General features: G+C 49.5%; 2 protein-coding genes across 3 annotated transcripts in view; one reads left to right on the top strand and one right to left on the bottom strand.

Moving 5' to 3' along the window:
• Positions 1-4967, top strand: part of SYN1 (synapsin I) — a 62072-nt gene extending 57105 nt beyond the window's left edge. The window contains exons 10-13 of one of the 2 annotated variants that reach the window (XM_056128678.1): positions 1227-1379; positions 2335-2422; positions 2523-3114; positions 3938-4967. In XM_056128678.1, the coding sequence (XP_055984653.1) occupies positions 1227-1379; positions 2335-2422; positions 2523-3114; positions 3938-3965 (861 nt within the window). In that variant the 3' untranslated portion in view covers positions 3966-4967. Of the gene's footprint in view, positions 1-1226; positions 1380-2334; positions 2423-2522; positions 3115-3899 lie in introns of both variants that reach the window. The other variant, XM_056128677.1, reaches the window with a different exon arrangement.
• A 1-nt stretch (position 4968) lies between these two features.
• ARAF (A-Raf proto-oncogene, serine/threonine kinase) lies at positions 4969-17886 on the bottom strand. Its single transcript, XM_056128679.1, has 16 exons — positions 17790-17886; positions 16562-16716; positions 16291-16394; positions 15543-15645; positions 15300-15454; positions 15088-15186; positions 11883-12024; positions 11765-11792; positions 11541-11686; positions 11241-11443; positions 8322-8498; positions 8174-8220; positions 7611-7729; positions 7241-7372; positions 5741-5875; positions 4969-5532 (listed from the first exon to the last, which is right to left on the bottom strand). The coding sequence occupies exons 1-16, from the start codon at positions 17839-17841 to the stop codon at positions 5398-5400; spliced, it is 1932 nt and encodes a 643-aa protein (XP_055984654.1). The 5' UTR covers positions 17842-17886; the 3' UTR covers positions 4969-5397.
• Between the last annotated feature and the right edge of the window lie 425 nt (positions 17887-18311).

The raw sequence follows: 18311 nt of genomic DNA on the forward strand, positions 1-18311 counted from the left end.
GCCTGCCTTACATGTGGCTGATCCCTGGGTTTGATCCCCAGCACCCCATGTGGTACCCCAGCAACTCTAGGAGAGATCCTTGAGTACAGAGCCAGAAGTAAGTCCAAAACTCCATTGGCTGTGATTCAAAAACCAAAATTAAAACAAAGCTCTTTGTAGAGAGTGGCGCCTCTAGTAAGTGGTAAAAGCAACTGAAAAACTTTAAAACTGACTTGAAAATTTGGAGTGCTCAGTAAACATCAGAACTGTATCCACTGTCAAGCTGTTTCATAAACAGTGATTTCTTCTGCAAATACTTTCTAAGTCTAAACACACCATTTACTCCGTAGTCCTCTGTAAAGGGCAAGGGACTCCATAAACTGGAAAGGACTATGTAAACCACACAGTTCTTTGTAAAGGATACGTCACCAAGCAAACTATAACTGGGATTTAGCAGGCGTATTCTGCCAAATACCTGACAGTGCATATTTTAGACCCGGTAGGTCATCTAGTCTGTTGCAACTGCTCAACTACACAAAAGCAGCCATAACTTCTAAAAAGAATGACTGTTTTCCCATAAAACTTTATGGATGGAGACATTTAAATTTCATGTAACTTCCCCCCATGATGAAATCTTATTATTTTTCAATCATTTAAAAGTTCCTTTAGACATTGTATGACTGAAACCCAATTTGTGTATCTCATGGTGATTTAGTTAAAAAATGAACAAAAAAGAAGGAAAAAGAAAGAAAGGAAAGAAAGAAGAAAAGGAAAGAAAGGAGAAAAGAAAGAAGAAAGAAAATTCCTTTAGTTTGGGAACCAGACCAAAACAGGGCCAACTAGATTTGGCCCGAGGGCCCCAATTCATTTACTGCTGCTCCAAATACCCTTGGCTTTAAGGTACTAGTCTTCTCAGTGCAAAATCTCTGCTTCTCAAATGGAAGCCCCTTTCTTCCACAGTTGCTATGACTTTGGCTACCTTAAAGCATTTGTTTACTGGGGCTGGAGAGATATAGTACAGCCGGCCAAGGGCACTTGCCTGGCACACTACCGACTCAGGTGCAGATGGGCATCACATATGGCCCCCCAAGCACTGCCAGGGGTTATCTCTGAACTCTGAGCCAGGAGTGACCCGAAGCATCGGCCAGGTGTTGCCCAAAAAGAAACAGAAAAAAGCATTTGGCTTCTGTTCCCTTCACATATCCTTTCCTGCCTCTTCCCTCATCCGTGGCCTTTTCCTCACCTAGGTGGTGGGCTCCTCCATGCCACTGATTGGTGACCACCAAGATGAAGACAAGCAGCTCATCGTAGAGCTGGTCGTCAACAAGATGGCTCAGGCCTTGCCCCGGCAGCGGCAGCAGCAGCGAGATGCTTCCCCTGGCAGGGGCTCTCTCAGCCAAGTAAGGCTCCCAGCACTGAGTTGAGGGTCAAGGGTGGGGGAGGACAGCCCTTTGCTGTGCCCTCCATCCTAGAGTTGATAATACTGTTACCCATGTGAGGACCCTATTGCTAATAAAGGGATAAATAGGGCCAGAGAGAGAGAGAGAGAGAGAGAGAGAGAGAGAGAGAGAGAGAGAGGGAGTACGGTGAAGAGGCACTTGCCTTGCATGCAAGCCAGCCCAGGTTTGATACCCAGTATTATATAGGGTCCTCTGAGCCCCACCAGGAGAGATCCCTGAGTTCAGAGCCAGAAGCTAACCTCCCAAAACTTTATGTGGGGGAGATTAACAGGGCTGTGGAGACAGAACAGGGGGTAAGGTACTGGCCATGCACGCAACCAGCCTTGATTCAAACCCCAGCACTGCACATGGTCCCCTGAGAGATTCCTGAGAACAGAGATGAGTTAGCCCCGCAAATGGGGGATAAACAGGGCTGGAGAGATAGTACAAGGGGTAAGGCACTGACCTTGCATGTAGCCAACCCTGGTTCAAACTCCAGCACTGCACATGGTCCCTCAAACCCTGCTTGGAGGGATTCCTGAACACAGAGCCAGGAGCTAGTTCCCCAAATAGGGGGATAAATAGAGCTGGAGAAATAGTATTGGGGGTAAGGTACTGGCCTTCCATGTAGCCAAGTTCAAACTTCAGCATCCCATATGGTCCCCTGGGCCCCCGCCAGGAGGAATTCCTGAGTACAGCCAGCTGTTGTTCCAAAGCCAAAAAAGGGGAACGGGTGGAATAAACAGCTGTGACAGCCTGCGCTCCAAGAGTCCCCCAGCCCGGCAACCTGACCCTTTCAGCTCAGCCACAAATGTGGCCACACCCAGGACTCTGGGAACCCTGCTATTCCAATACGCTGATGCCCCTTGGCTGGTAGCTATTTTTAACCTCTCCTGCTTGACCTCTTCCGCCACAGACTCCGTCCCCAGGAGCCCTGCCCTTGGGCCGCCAGACGTCCCAGCAGTCTGCGGGTCCCCCGGCTCAGCAGCGCCCCCCGCCACAGGGTAAGTGAGGGGCCGGCCTTGCGGGGAGACAAGGCGGTTGCAGCGGCTCCAGCTCTGCAGCTGCTCTAACACCTGTGCTGTTTCTGTCTTCCCCCCTCAGGCGGCCCTCCGCAGCCGGGTCCTGGCCCCCAACGCCAGGGACCCCCGTTGCAGCAGCGCCCAACCCCGCAGGGCCAGCAGCACCTTTCAGGCCTTGGACCCCCAGCTGGTAGCCCCCTGCCCCAGCGCCTACCAAGTCCCACATCAGCGCCCCAGCAGCCTGCGTCTCAGGCTCAGCCAATGACCCAGGGCCAAGGCCGCCAATCCCGCCCTGTGGCGGGAGGACCCGGAGCGCCTCCAGCAGCTCGTCCGCCTGCCTCCCCGTCTCCACAGCGCCAGGCGGGCCCGCCCCAGGCTACCAGGCAGACGTCGGTCTCCGGACAGGCTCCGCCGAAGGCCGCAGGGGCGCCGCCTGGTGGTCAGCAGCGTCAGGGCCCGCCTCAGAAGCCCCCGGGACCTGCTGGCCCCACCCGCCAGGCCAGCCAGGCTGGTCCGATGCCCCGCACTGGGCCACCCACTACGCAGCAGCCACGACCTAGCGGTCCAGGCCCCGCTGGACGTCCTGCCAAGCCACAGCTGGCCCAGAAACCCAGCCAGGATGTGCCGCCAACCGCCACCGCTGCTGCCGGGGGACCCCCGCACCCCCAGCTCAAGTAAGCGGACGTCTCGAAGCAGGCGCCTGCAACCAGGAGGGTAGCCCGAAGAACCCCAGGTCTTATGCAGGGGTCCAAGGGGCTCTGTCCAGCTTGAGTCAAGCTGCTTCCTCCCCCAAGCTATCTCCCCTGCCAGTCTCGAGGTCCCAGTTGGAGACCCCCTGAGAAGCTCCTATTCTCTGCTCACAGTCTTCATACCAGGCTGCAGGAAAGGCCACTCCTCCAGACAAAACTGACTCCCCCACATGAGCCCCCAAACACTACCTGGCCAAGCCTTCGCAGTGTCTAGGCACCCTTCTTGTCCCCTTTAACCTCCTTCCAGTTCATCCCACTGTTGCCTCTTCTGGTCCATTCTAGTACTCAACCCCCACCACTTTAACTCAAAAGCCCACCTGGCTGCACTCCTTTAGGATCAGCACACCCCTACACCTCCCATCTCCACTGGGTGTTCATAGGCTGGGAAGCACCATGCTCTTCTTTCCCTGTTAAACTCTCCCTGGACTGGCCTATCAATCGAAGAGAAGGTTCAGCCCACGACTCTTCCTTTTAATCTCAACCTTTTTGCTCTGGATCCAAATACTCCCTACCCGTCCCCAGCGCTCCCCAACTCCATCAGAGAATCACGTGGGGTCCAGATGGTGGGTTGTAGGGGGAGGGTCAGAGGCACAGCCCCAGGATCAGAGGGGCAGGGCTGGGGCCGGGCCTGGGGTAACATTGTGTTTCTCTCCCCTTCCTCCCTTCCTCTTCCCCCCTTCCTCCCATGCCTCCACCTTGTCTCTCTCTAGCAAATCCCAGTCTCTGACCAATGCCTTCAACCTTCCAGAGCCAGCCCCGCCCAGGCCCAGCCTTAGCCAGGATGAGGTGAAAGCTGAGACCATCCGCAGCCTGAGGAAGTCTTTCGCCAGCCTCTTCTCCGACTGACATCCCACCCTGAAAGGCCCCCAAATCACTGGGCAACCCCTCTTGGGCCCTGAATCCACTTCTCACTTTTGGAATCTCCAATTCCCTTCAGAAGCCCTCTCCTGGCTCACCAAGATCCCTCTTCTCACTCCTCAGAATGCCCATGTCCCTCAAGAAACTGCACCACCTGGTCCTAAATCCATATCTCACGATTGGAACCCCCAAGTCCTTTTAGCACCCTCTGGCTGGTCATCTCCAGATTAACTTCTCAGTTTCAGAACCTCCAACTTCTTGAAGACCTCCACTCCCAGTCCACTGAGTGTCTCTTCCTGGAAATTCCCAACCACCAGTCAACTGGCTCTGACCCCAACATTACTGGGTCCCCCCATGGAAACCTCTATTTCTGGGCCCAGATGTTCCCTATCAAAACTTCCCAAGTCTTTACAACCCCCATACCTTTAAACCCTTTTTCTGACACCTCCCTTGTCTTTGGAGATTCACCTCTTCAAATGCCATCATCCTGCCCCTACAAAGATTTCCCTTCACACCCTGAGCCCCATTCAGCATATTGGGAACCCCTCCCATTGCTAGGACCCCTCATTTCTCCCAGGGACCCTTGCCCCACTTTCCTGCCTCTGACAGCCATCTTTAAATATGCAAACATACCCATCCTCCCAGAATCCTTTGCACATGGAAGGCCAGCAGTCCCCCCACCCCAACCTTTGCTGTGATGTCTGTGTCTGTGACTGACGTGGCCTCCTCCCGTGCCGTGCTTGGCATATGTGGTCCTCGTTCATTGTGCTGCCTGTGGTGATGCGTGCAGTGGCGCTGTTTGTGTGGTCCGCACTTCGCCCACCCCAATATCCACTCCTTGCCTGGACTCATCCCCATCCTTCAGTGGCTCTGAACCCCATGAGAAGAGTCGGGAAGCAAAATAAACAAGCAAAGTCCCAGCAGAATTCTGTGCTTCTTGGTGAAGAAAGGGGGGAGGGTCTTTGGGAAGACACAGAAGCCGCCCCCCCATCCACACGGGTGCTGGGGACCCCAAATCCAGTGGAAGGCACTTCAGGTACAAAGTCCAGAGAGATTGAGTGGAATCCCAGTCACAAATCCCAGCCATTGGAGATGATGGAGGATCTCTCAAATTTAAAGTATCTCCAAAGTCAAGAGGAAACCAAATTATGGAGGCAGCAGGGCTCTGAGTCTTTGGGGAGCCTAATTCCAGAGCAACTGGAAAAGAAACTGGGGACTCGCTCATCTCCCAGGGTAGGGATGAGGGACTCCTGAGGCAGTGTTGAGCAGAGAGGGAGCACTGATTGGTCAGTGGGCAGGACTCCTTGGCATGGCAGGCTGAGACTGGCTCCCTGGTGGCTTGGGCAGAGCCTAAGGCACTAGGCGGGCTGCGCTGAGTAAGCAGGCAGGCAACTCATCAGCCTGGGTGCGGTGCAAGGAGGGTTCGGAGGCACTCCGCTCAATCTTGGGGAGTGACCGCTGCAGCAGCTCAATCGTGGCCAGGATCTGGGGGCAGGGGCGGGTGAGGGAAGGTATCCAAGGGCCCAAAGGGAACCCCAGAAACCCCAGACCCCAGCCTCATAGTGAATCACATTCACACAGTGTACACCTCTGGGCTTTGAACACACAAGTCTCATTCACACCTCTATGTCTTCCTCTATCTCAGAGGCCTCCTTCCCCGGGATGGGGGGTCCAGCCCTACTACCCAGCCCACCTGGGGGAAGAGAGGCCGCTCCTCCCTCTTGAACTTGAGGCAGTCAGACAGCAGGCGCCGCATGGCTTTGGGGCAGTTGCTGGAGATTTTGCTGAGGTCCGGGGACAGATAGCCACGGCCAACCATAAAGATAATCTGGAGAAGGGGGGTACAGGAAGGGGGTGACTGATGTGTATTAGGAGACTCCAGGAATTTTGTTTTGAAGGTCTTGGGAAGCTCCTTTTGAAGTAATTGGGATAATTATGTGTATCAGGGCCCAGTGGATTGTGGGTATCTGGACACAATTTCTCTAAGGCCTTGGATTATTATTTATACAATGGAGAGATTTAAACTTGGTGGAAATTCAGGATTTAAAATCTGGAGCCTAGATCATAGGTCCGGGGTTTCTAGGGAGCTTGGGAGCCTGGAAAGTGGCGAGTATAGGGAAAACAATTCTAGGTCTAGAGGGACCTAATATATTCTAAAAGCCTGTAATTTTTGTGAGAATCTGCAGTCCAAGAACTATGGATGCAAGTAGTCTGCAGGGCTATTAAGTATTCAGGGCCCGAGTGCTGCTGACATCCAGAGCTTTGAAGATTTCTTTTTATTTTTGGAGCACACCTGGCAGTGCTCAGTGCTTATACCTGACTTTGCACTCAGGGATCACCCCTGGTGGTACTTGGGAGACCATACAGGGTGCTGTTGATCAAATTCAGGTCACCCGTATGCAAGGCAAGCACCTACTGTACTATCCCTTTGGCACCCTTGGAGAATTTCTGATGAGGGTGTCTAAGGCTCTGGTAGACTCCAGGCCTAGAACCTAGAAAACTGTGGGGAGACTGCGGGTAGAGTACTGTAGGTACCAGGGTCCTAAAGCCCACTAGATTGCTGGAGGGCTGAATAACTGGGGTTATTTGGATTCCAAAAGCATAATGGAATTCACGGTCATGGTCACACAGCCCTCCCGTTGTTCATCGATTTGCTCGAGCAGGCCCAGTAACGTCTCCATCATGAGACTTGTTGTTACTGTGTTTGGCATATCAAATACGTCATGGGGAGCTTACCAGGCTCTGCCGTGTGGGCGAGATACTCTCGGTAGCTTGCCAGGCTCTCCGAGAGGGGCAGAGGAATTGACCTCGGGTCAGCCATGTTGGCCGCTTGTAAGGCAAACGCCCTACCGCTGTGCTATCGCTCCACATTCTGTGTTAAATAGGTTTCTGGGCTCTGGGCACTTGGGGGACTCAGGGTATCCAGTGTAGAGGACTGTAAATATGTAGGGGTTCAGAGAGTGTTTCTTGGGACTTAAGGAAACTCTGGGTATATGGGGATTTAGGATAATCTGGCCATTGTGGACCCAGAGAACTATGGATATGAGGAAAGTAGGTAGGCCCAGAGGGTTATGGGAACTTGTGGTCCAGAAAAGTTTGTTTCTAGATGAGTGTGGCATTCTTGGTTTTGCCCAAGGGGGAGATCTGGGGATTGAAGGCAGAAGGAAGACTGTGGGTAGCACATAGGGCTCACCTGGTCACGGCTACCGATGTGGCTATAAGGCAGTGAACCGGTCATCAGCTCGTACAGCACAACCCCGTAGGCATAGACATCTGACTGGAAGCTGTACGGGTTCGGGTCCTGCATTCGAATCACCTCTGCCGCCTTTAATAGGTCAAACCAGGCAGAGGGGCCATGAAGGTCAGCACATGGCTGGTAGATATCATTTACCCCAGATCCCAATAGCCACTCTGGGCAGAGCTCAGTCACCTACATGAAGTGAAACATGAGCAGTCCAGACACACTGGGCACCAGCATCCCTATCCCTACTCAGCAACTTTTTGTCCCAGCCCAGCAACCCGTGCTCCTCTATGCTCCCAACCAGACTGGCCCAACAACTCACCATCCATAGCACAGAGCCTGAAGGCTGCTCCAATGGTTGGGCCCCACTCCAGCGTGTCTTCACTGTGGCCAGGCCGAAATCACCAATCTTCACGGTGAGCCCCTCGTGTAGGAAGATATCCACCAGGGTGAAGGAGCTCAAACAGCCTCTGACTCTCACCTTCACACAGGCCTGTCTCTGACCCTGCCAGAAGTCCCCCACATATTACACTAACCACCCCCATCTGGTCCCAAGATCACTCCTGACTAGGACACTTCCTGGCACCCAAACACTTCATTCCTGTGACCCTGATCAGGAACTTCCCATCATGCCCAACTACCTCACCTCAGACCCTGACCAGAGTCCTCAAGAACAGCATGGAAATCAGCCACAATTCTGACCCCAACCCCCCCCCCCCCAAACTGAACTTCCTCATCAGCCATTATAGTTCTGTCACCTGTCAATGGGCATGTCAACCACAAGTACCCATTCCTGTCTCCACAAAGGCCTTCACGAGAGCCTTCCCTCTGATCCCTTTGCCTGACTCCACCCCACTGCAGTCCTTCAAAAGGACAGGTAGATACTGTTAGACTTGAGATCTCGGTGGATGATGTTCTTGGCATGGAGGTAGCTGTGTGGGGTAGAAGCAGATGGCCAGTTGGCTGAGGATTACCTTATCCCCCACCCGATGGTCCCCAGCCCACTCCCCAGCCCCTCAGCCAGAAGGCTCACTCCATGCCCTGGGCAGTCTGCCGGGCTACATCAATGAGCTGGACCATGTCGAAGCGTGTGTCGGCCACATGCAGGTGGTGGTAGAGGCTGGAGCCTTCACACCACTGTGTGATGATGGCAAATCCCGGTCGGGTCATGAAGCCCATGAACAGCAAGATGTTGACATGTCGAGTTTTCCTGCAGGCAGGGAAGGGCAGTGTCAGGACAGGGAGTGAAGGAAACTAGCAACATCTGACTTCTCAGAAATGGTGGGCACTGTTCACTGCTATCAAGTCTACCTTGTCATTCAGAAGTCTCAGGGCCAGACTGTGTGGTGAGATTCAAGGACTCTGTGTAATATATTTCCCAGACAGATATCCACCAGGGTGAAGGAGCTCAAATAGCCTCTGACTCTCATCTTCTGTGAGAGTCTGTGAGAGCAGAAGTGAGAGTCTGTGTGTGTGGGGGTTGGGTGTTCTGTTCTAACTTCATCATCCAAGTCTCCCAGCACAAGAAGGGAGGGACTAGAGCCACCAGTTGTGCTTAATCGTCAATACCCACCTTGTATGATCTGGACCATAACCTGGGCCTACTTATGACCATTTTTTGCACAAGAAAAGTAGAATGCCAGAAATTCTTCATGGCTATATTACCATAACACCGATGAATGCCAGGTAAAAGTATTAGTGACATATAATAATATCCTTTTAATCACTATGAAAGGCTAAGAGGTAAAAAAAGACTTGGGGTTTGGACTCAAGTTAGAGCCTGTGTTCCAATCAAGGGTTCCCCACTGGGCAACCCCAGGAAGCTACTTACGTTGCTCCATGCATATTATCATTTATATTCATCAACTATAAAACTACCAACTGGGGCCTGAGAGATGGTACAGCAGCTAAGCAAATTGCCTAGCATGTGGCTGACCTGAGTTCAATCTCTGGCACTGCACAGGTTTCCCCAAGCACCACCAATAGTGGTGCCAGAGCAAAAAGCCAGGAGAACTTTCTAAGCACTGCTGGGTATACCCCTTCTCCTAAAAAGCCCCTCACAAAATCTGTGACAGTCATAATAGCTACCTTTAGGTTATGAGGACTGAGTACATAATCTAGAAGGCACTTAAAACAAGTGCTGATCACCAGTAAGTACTCTGAAATTTTCACCATCCTTGTCACCACTATTTGAAACCTGGATCTACCTCATGAAATTTGAGATACTTTGTTTTGGTCACACCCAGTGGTGATCAGGGCTTATTCCTGGCTCTGCTCTCAGGGATCACTCCTCAGAGTCCTCCATTCAGAGGACTGTATGGGTGTGATAGGGATCCAACCCAGGTTGGCCGCATATAAGACAAGCACCTTACCTACTGTACTATCACTCTAGTCCCAACCTCATGAAATTCTAACATGTAGGAATAGAGCCTTCCTCCCCAATTTACAAGAAAACCTTCATTCTTATGAAGTATGAACAATAGATACAATGGCAAAATAAAGGCATATAATATCAACACTAATCCACAATATTGCTCATGTGAGAGCAGACAACAGAGCAAGGAAGCATTCTTCATTGTGATCAGATTATGGATAAAATATTAACAGAATGAAAACCACCTGCTCGCGGAGACGGAGATTTAGTATAGGTAAGGTGCTTTTCTTGTATGCAGTTGACCCAGGCTCAATCCCTGGCACCGAATTATGGTTCCCTGAGCACTGTTTGCAGAACCAAAAATAAGCCCTGAGCACAGATGGTCCAGAAAACAAAAGGTAAAAAAAAGAATAAAATAGCATGTTCAAGTAACTACTATCTCACAGAAAGGAACACAGAATAAAGTGGTACCCACTATGAGGATAAATATTAAAATAGTACAATGAATTATGATAAAAATCAACTGTGTAGCGTGATTGTGTTCATTTGTCAGGATGGCAAACCCTCACAGTGTTCTGGGAGTGCTGGTAGTTCTAGTGGCAAATAGGAAACACCATGGTTTCTCAGCAGAACTGAATTAATACAGCATTAATGATATCGTAGGAAGGACAACTGCAAACACTCATTTGAACAATGATTGCATTGTGATTATGATTATCGTCAATAATATTCATTAAATAATGGCCTTATAAATTAGTAACACAATAAACAGAATATAAATGATGTAGCACAAGCAGAAGGGAAGGAAGGACATATGCATTCCTTGAGATAGTTAACCTTATACTATTCATGTCAGTGCATACTGTCACTGTCACTGTCCTCCCGTTGTTCATTGATTTGCTTGAGTGGGCCCAGTAACGTCTCCAATTTTTTGAGATTTGTTGTTAGTGTAAAGGTAAAGGTAGTGTGTTTGGCATATTGAATACGTCATGGGTAGCTTGCCAGGCTCTACCATGTGGGCGAGATACTCTTGGTAGCTTGCCGGGCTCTCTGAGAAGGGCAGAAGAACCGAACCCAGCTCGGCCAGGCTGGCTGCGTGCAAGGCAAACGCCTTACCGCTGTGCTATCACTCCAGCCCATCAGTGCATACAATGGTTTTTTTCTTTTTTGGGTCACACCCAGCGATACTCAGGGGTTGCTTCTGGCTCTACTCTCAGGAATTATTCTTGGTAGTGCTTGGGGGACCATTTAGGATGCAGGGGATTGAATACGGGTCAGTCGCATGCAAAGCAATGCCCTACCCACTGTACTATTGCTCTAGCTCCATCATGCAGTAATGTTAAGGCTATTCCATGGCCATCCATGGTTCCCAGTGGGACACTGAGAAGATCTATGTTTCTGGGGAAGGCAGAGCGACTAATATCAATATTAGGTCCTCTGAATACAGTCAGTTCCCAGAGAAAAGGACAGAGAGACAACTTGGAATGATGGTTCTAACACAAGGCAAGTGTAGCAGATGTGCAGGGAGCAGCCAGCCCTTTCTTGCCACCTTGCCCCCAGCCATACACATGCACTCACCTGAGCACCTGCATCTCGTTCTTGAAGGCCTGAGCCTGCTCGGCTGTGGGTTGGGCGACCTTGAGAACCTTCACGGCCACATCACCATGCCACCGCCCGCGAAACACAGTGCCAAACGAGCCTGTCCCGATCCTCTTCAGCAGCTGCACCTCACTGGGTGGCACCTCCCAGTAATAGCCCGAGTCCCGGTACCCCAGATTCTTCTGTGGGCCATATGAGCGGGCATCTTAGGGGCTGGCCCACATCCTCATCAGTCAACCTGTGGTGCCCCCACCCCAAGGATCCCTCCCTGGGGCTTACCACTTTCTTTTTCTCATCAGCCAAGGATTTCCGCTCCCGCTGTTCTGATGGGGACTTGGAATGTGGAGACTTCCTCCCCGAGGACACATTGGCTAGGTTGGGGCTCACACGCGGGGCTCCATCACCACCACCTTTACCACCAACAGCTGCAGTTGTGGAGAAAATGTGAGTGGGAACAAGTGGGGGCAAGGTTGGGGGCTCAGGGTGCAAGCAGCAGGGCTCACCATCAGTGCTGAAATTCTGGGCAGTGAACTGGAAAAAAGAGTGACAAGAGTCAGAAAGAGAATCTGGGGGCCAACAGGAACCACCCTTCTCTCTGCCCAGTGCTTCTCTAATACTAACCTGGAGGAGGCTAGAGTCCATGGGGGCTGTGGTGCTGACCATATGGACATTGGGGGTGGATGTGGACCGGATGCGCTGGAGGGGAGCATTGGCTGGAGCAGGGAAGGGGAAGTGCTCAGGGCTGCAGTTCTGAGTGCAGGAGCTGGCAGGGGAAAGGTCTCAGAATCATCATCCAGTGAAACAGAGAACCAGCAGAGCTGTCCACACACCCCATTAAAACTGGGTTTACCCTGAGCAAAGTAAATATCTGCTATTATTACTTTCTTTAAGAATCATTCAGGGGCTGGAGCAATAGCACAGCGGGTAGGGCGTTTGCCCTGCACGCAGCCGACCCAGGTTCAATTCCCAGCATCCCATATGGTCCCCTGAGCACCGCCAGGGGTAATTCCTGAGTGCAGAGCCAGGAGTAACCCCTGTGCATCGCTGGATGTGACCCCAAAAGCAAAAAAAAAAATCATTCACTGAATGCTGTATGCTTAATTCAGGAAGTAGAAACAGAACTGTAGGCAATAAAACACAAGTTTGGACCCTCAGGACACTGACGGTCCAGCAGGGAAAATAAAAAACATAAAATAATATGTTCAAAGGTGGAGAAGGGCAGTTAAACAATAAAGCAAAATGAGACAGAAAGTGTCACTAGTGACATCAAGAGAGAGGAGGTAACATTTGAGCAAAGACCTAAAGAAGCGATGTAAGTTACAGAGACAGTCTGAAAGAATAAAATACAATAGTGTATGCTCACATATATGATAGACAATGTATTATCTATGTTAAAATAGCAAGTTTAAAAATATAGGAATAATGGTACGTTATACAAACACATGTTAATATATAGCACATATATTAAAATGATACAAAAATATGTCCCAAGATGAAATTCACAGGTAATTAATCCACACATCCCAAAGTTAAAAAGACATAATGGTCTACTCTTTTATATTTTACTTAAATGTATGATACTCAATGGTTTATGAAAATTGTATAAATATTTTCATATATAAAAATTATATAAACATAAAACATAAATGTACTAAACTATAAAATGTATGATCTAGGCATATAAAGCATATATAAAATTATGATATACTAAAGCAATAATATATAGATTTTCTTTTTTTTTTTTGCTTTTTGGGTCACACCCGGCGATGCTCAGGCGTTACTCCTGGCTCTGCACTCAGGAATCACTCCCGGCGGTGCTTGGGGACCATATGGGATGCTGGGAATCGAACCTGGGTTGGTCGCATGCAAGGAAAATGACCTACCTGCATATAGATTTTCTTTATTTTTTTTTAATTTAATTTTATTTTTATTAGGTTGTTCACAATAATTGATTACATTCAATATTCCAACACCAGTCCCACCGCCATTACACCTTCCTACCACCATATTTCGAATTATTCCACCTTGATCCCCGAAGCAGGACCTAACTAATATATTTTGTATTTTTTTTTACAATCACTTTTATTTTTTTTATATTTATTTTTTTTCTATATTTGAGGAAAGTATTTATTTATTTATTTTAATCATTTTTTTTTATTAGTGAAACACCATGAGGTACATTTATAGACTTATAAATTTTTGTGCTTGGGTTTCAGTTATACAATGATCAAGTACCCATCCCTCCACCAGTGCCCATCCTCCCTCACCAAGGGTCCTAGCATCCCTCCCCCCCATCCCCCCCCCCCCCGTCCCACCCTGCCGCTGTGGCAGGGCATTCCCCCTTGTTCTCTCTCTCTTCTTTTGGGTACTGTGTTTTGCCAGAGAGGCATTGAGTGGCAATCATGTTTGGTCTATAGACTACTTTTAGCATGTCTCTCCCACCCTGGGAGGGTCTTCACAACACTCTTTATTTGGTGCTCTCTTCTCTATCTGAGCTTCCTTTTCACCTAGCACATGTGGCTGGCCTTCCATTCATGGAGCAAAATTCCTGGTACTAATCTCAGCCATTCCTGGATGTTAGTCTCCCGTTTTGTTGCTTTATGTTCCCCAGATGAATGCAATCTTTCTGTGTCTATCCCGCTCATATAGATTTTCTTTAGCCAAACCTGGCAGTGCTCAGGTGCTATTCCTGGCTCTGGCAGGGGACTGCATCCAGTGCTCTGGGTTGAACTGGGGTCAGCCACATGCAAGGACAAATGTCTTAAACACTATACTATCTCTCTGGACCAATAACATACGTCCCTTTCTTTTATGTTTTTTATGACTTTGCTTACTGCTTACTTCTGGCTCTGTTCTCAGGGATTACGCCTAGAATGTGTTCGGGGTCTATATGGGTTGGTGGGGATCATATCCGGTTTTGCCACATGCAAGGCAAGTGCCCTACCTGCTGTACTATCCCTCCAGTCCCAATAACATGCTTTCGTATAAAAGCATTATAGTATAATACTTGGACTGGAGCGATAGCACAGAGGTAGGGCGTTTGCCTTGCAAGCCACTGGACCGGCCGAGCCAGGTTCAATTTCTCCTTCCCTCTTGGAGAGCCCAACAAGGTACCAAAAGTATCTCGCCCGTACAGCAAAGCCTGGCAAGCTACCTGTGACGTATTTGATATGCCAAACACAGTAACAACAAGTTCTCACAATGGAGATGTTACTGGGCTCGCTCAAGTAAATTGATGAACAATGGGAGGACGGTGATACAGTGCTACAGTATAATACTTAATATAAAGAAGGGAAAAAAGAAATTCATCACAAAGTATCTCAAAATGGAAAGTCAGCATGGTGATACTATAGGAATTAACAAGTAAGTAAGTAAGTAAAGGCCCCCCCGTTGATCATCGATTTGCTCGAGCAGGCCCAGTAACGTCTCCATTGGAGACTTTGTTGTTACTGTGTTTGGCATATCGAAAGTAATAAGATATATAACAATAGATATAAACCATTTACGTACTTATATCCAACTATATATATACATATATGTATGAAACTAGTAAGATTTTCTTATACTATACCATATTTTGTTCTAAGCATTGGACATAATTAAATCATCACTAGAACGTTAAATGGTAAAGAGTACCACTGTCCCCTCTTTACCAATGACAAAACTGAAGCCTGAAGAGAGTAAATGGCTTGCCCAAATTCCTAAAGCTCTATGCCCTTCTCTCAATAAATGTTTGCCAAGTAAATAAAAGAATAAAGAACTGTTTGAGGTCCATAGTGGCCCCCAGCTCTTTTTCTCTTCGTTTTTCTGGCTAAGGCATCCCTACCTGGGACCCTGAGGACTTAGTGGCTCATTCAAGGGGAGATTCAGGGGAGCCTCGTGGTGTCTGGAGCCTCCAGACAAATCATGGACACTGTTGTAGAACCTTGAGGGTATTAAGGGTGTAAAACAAGGAGACATGAGTTAGCTTTTTTTATAAAACTCTGAGGGCCGTGTTTCTGCCTGCCTCATCCCCCCACCACCCAAGGCCAAGCTCACTGTTGGCGGTTGGTGCTCATGTCGACACAGACTGTGGGCACCTTGGAGGAACAATGCTGGTGGAACTTGTAGCCACAGGTTTGGCAGCGGAAACCATGGAACAGAAACTTAAGGCAGAAGTCACAGAATGCCAGGCTGAAGAAGGTCTTCCGTACCTGCTTGCACAGAGTAGGGAAGATTGAGGTTTGGCCAAGGAATCTTCCTCCATTCCCATGAGGACTCCACTCCGCATCCCATACTCACAAAATTATGCATGGTCAGTGGGACATCTTCGAGAACCTCCACAATGAGCTCTTCACCATCCAAAGGGGCAATGGCTGTGTCCCAGGCAGTGACTGTCTTTCTCCTATAGGAGCCATGGAAGGGCGTGAATGGGAGGGTAAATATGAGCCCTGGGAATGAAAGAAACCCCCAAAAGTCCAGCCATGGAGTACAATGAAGAACTAGCCTTGTTACCATTTTACATTTGGGGAAACCAAGGCTCAAGGGGATAAAGGATAAAGTGGTTTGCCCAAGGCCACCTGGTATTGTGTGTTGAAGAATAAGTCCATGATCTTAACCACAAAGGTGAGGAGCTAATGAGACAGTGAATAAACAAAGAAATCTGAGGCACTGAAAAATACCTAAGCAGCAATATGTGACATGAAAAAAAATTAAGGAAACCCTGAACTAAGGCTCAATAGGTCATCAAGAATCAACTAAGAAGACAGAGAAATGGAGAAAGGAGAGAAGAGGCAAACTGATAAAAAGTGAAAAGAAATTGGATGAATCTCCAGGTGAGGATGACTTGAAGGTGGGGGGAGAACTTGAGAGCAAAGGGAGAGGTGTAGACCTGACAAGCCACTGAAGAAATGAAATAAAAGTTAGATGGGCTCATATATTCACCGAACAAAGAAAAGATTAAGACTTCCTGGTAGAGCTAGGGAGCCCTGGGATTCTGCAGAAGGTATGAGAGGCTGGGCACCCACAGAGGTGGAAATGCCACACTTACCCCTTGATGAGCCGGTAAACCACACAGCAATCCTGATTGAGACCTCTCACCTTCAGGGCCTTGTCTAGAGAGTCGTAGACACTCATGCCATCCCGGACAGTTACCTGTTTATGTGTATGTGTGCAGCTGTGTGAGTCGTGCCCAAAGAAGGTCCCAGTCAACTCCCCCATATCCCTGCAAAAGTCTCCGCCCAGCCCTAATCACCCTTCTGATCCAAGACTTACAAGTGGCTACATCTCTACCCCTGCCATTTTTGCTCCATCTGACTCACCACCGTGCGTTGCTTGTTGGGTAAGTATACTTTGACAGTGCCCACTGTCCGGGACGGTTCAGCCCCATTGGCAGGGAGGCCCCGTGGAGGCTCCATGGAGCCTAAGACTTTGTCAAGATGGGCTGAGGTGAGACCAGGCTGGTGCCATGAGGTTCCTAGAAGACAGAGGAGGGACTCAGAGAAACAATAAAGCTAGTCTGTAAGCCAAGTGGCACAGATAAAAATTCAGACTTTGGGCCCCTGTTTCATACCCTGTTATCTAATTTTGACTTCGCCAAGGGCTCAGATTTACCACAGGAGGTAAGGGAGGGTTAACACACAATGGGAGGCAGCATACCCTGACCTGCAGGGCAATCTAGACACACCACACAAGTCAGTGCTTGGCAATGATAGACAAGAACAGGCTGTGGAGGCTTTAGAGTGAAGAAAGGGGGTGGAGAGGAGGGGCGCTATAAGACACTACTAGGAGAGAGGAGTCTCAGAGTGATGGGGAATGAACAAAGGGTATTCAGAACTGTCTTCGGTTTGGGGACAAGGGGAACTGTGCTGGTATTCTCCAAGGCACTGTGGGCATCCCTAAGCCGAAGGATGTCATGACAGGTAATATGAGATGGGTAAATGGAAAATAATGGTGCATCACCACTGCTGAAGTGATAAGTGGTTGTCAAAAAGGGGTGTGTACATAAGGTCCAGACACTGAAGGGAACACAGATATATTACTGGGGATGAGGAGACTGGGAAGGATTAGTGAGGACTGAGTGGGGGAATTGTCCAACATTCGCCTCGTGGATTCGACATGAACTCAAAAAGAGGAAAGTGGGGAATGAGCCAAGTCCCCACGCTGCGGCCTAGTGTTATTAAGGAGATACCTGAAGGAGGTCCAGAGAGAACAAGGATAGCACAACCCAGCAGTACACAGCAGAACCCAGACCCCATTCGGCCTGGCCCCGCCTACCGAGGGCCCTCTAGCTTCGCGCAGGCGCACTGCCACAAACAGCGAGCAAAACCCGCAACCTAGCACCCCAATTCCTGTCCACCACCACCCCTCCCCCCCAAACACACACCGCTGTCGACGATGGTCTCGCCCCAGGTCAAAGCACTTTCCTGTGCCACACAGGGGGCGACGGGACCTAATAGCAGTCGTGCTGGAACTGAGTATTCCGTCCCATCTCCCTGCCGGTTTCTGGCAGTCTCTCCAGGAATCTAACCTTGCCCGGCCCGCCCTCACCTGTCACGCTGCAGCGGCCGCGGTTGCCTCCATCTTGGGCCAGTCTTCTCATTTCCTCATTGAGTCCGCCTCCACTGCTCCTCGGACTCTTGCTATTGGTTCCGAAGGACTCAGCCCTCTATCCTTATTGGGGTAGAGTCACGTTTGTCAGGGAAGGGCCGGGGGAATGTGGGTCCTGTTCCGGATTAGGAGGGGCTATATGAAACGTCAGGGTCTGGGGAAAATTCGCTGGTCCCGACTCGAGCAGGCGCAGTCTGGAGATCTGCGTGCCAAAGGAGTTAACCCTCACCGTGCCAAGGCGGAATAGCGCAGTGTTTGTTGCTTCCTCCGTCATTTGGGACTGACTTTAGGAATTAAAGGTTGTGGGCTGGGAATTCCTACGAGCCTTTTTCCCCCGTGGACCAGTAACCGGAGCCCTGGTTACAACCATTTTGGAATGTTCCCGTGTGTCAGTTTTACTGTCTTTGAAATGGGCTTGAATGAGATCAAATGCTTTGTGAAGTTTTCTAAGACTTGATAATA

The sequence above is a fragment of the Sorex fumeus genome, unplaced genomic scaffold, assembly GCF_029834395.1.
Source record: "Sorex fumeus unplaced genomic scaffold, SorFum_2.1 ptg000065l, whole genome shotgun sequence".
NCBI lineage: Eukaryota > Metazoa > Chordata > Mammalia > Eulipotyphla > Soricidae > Sorex > Sorex fumeus.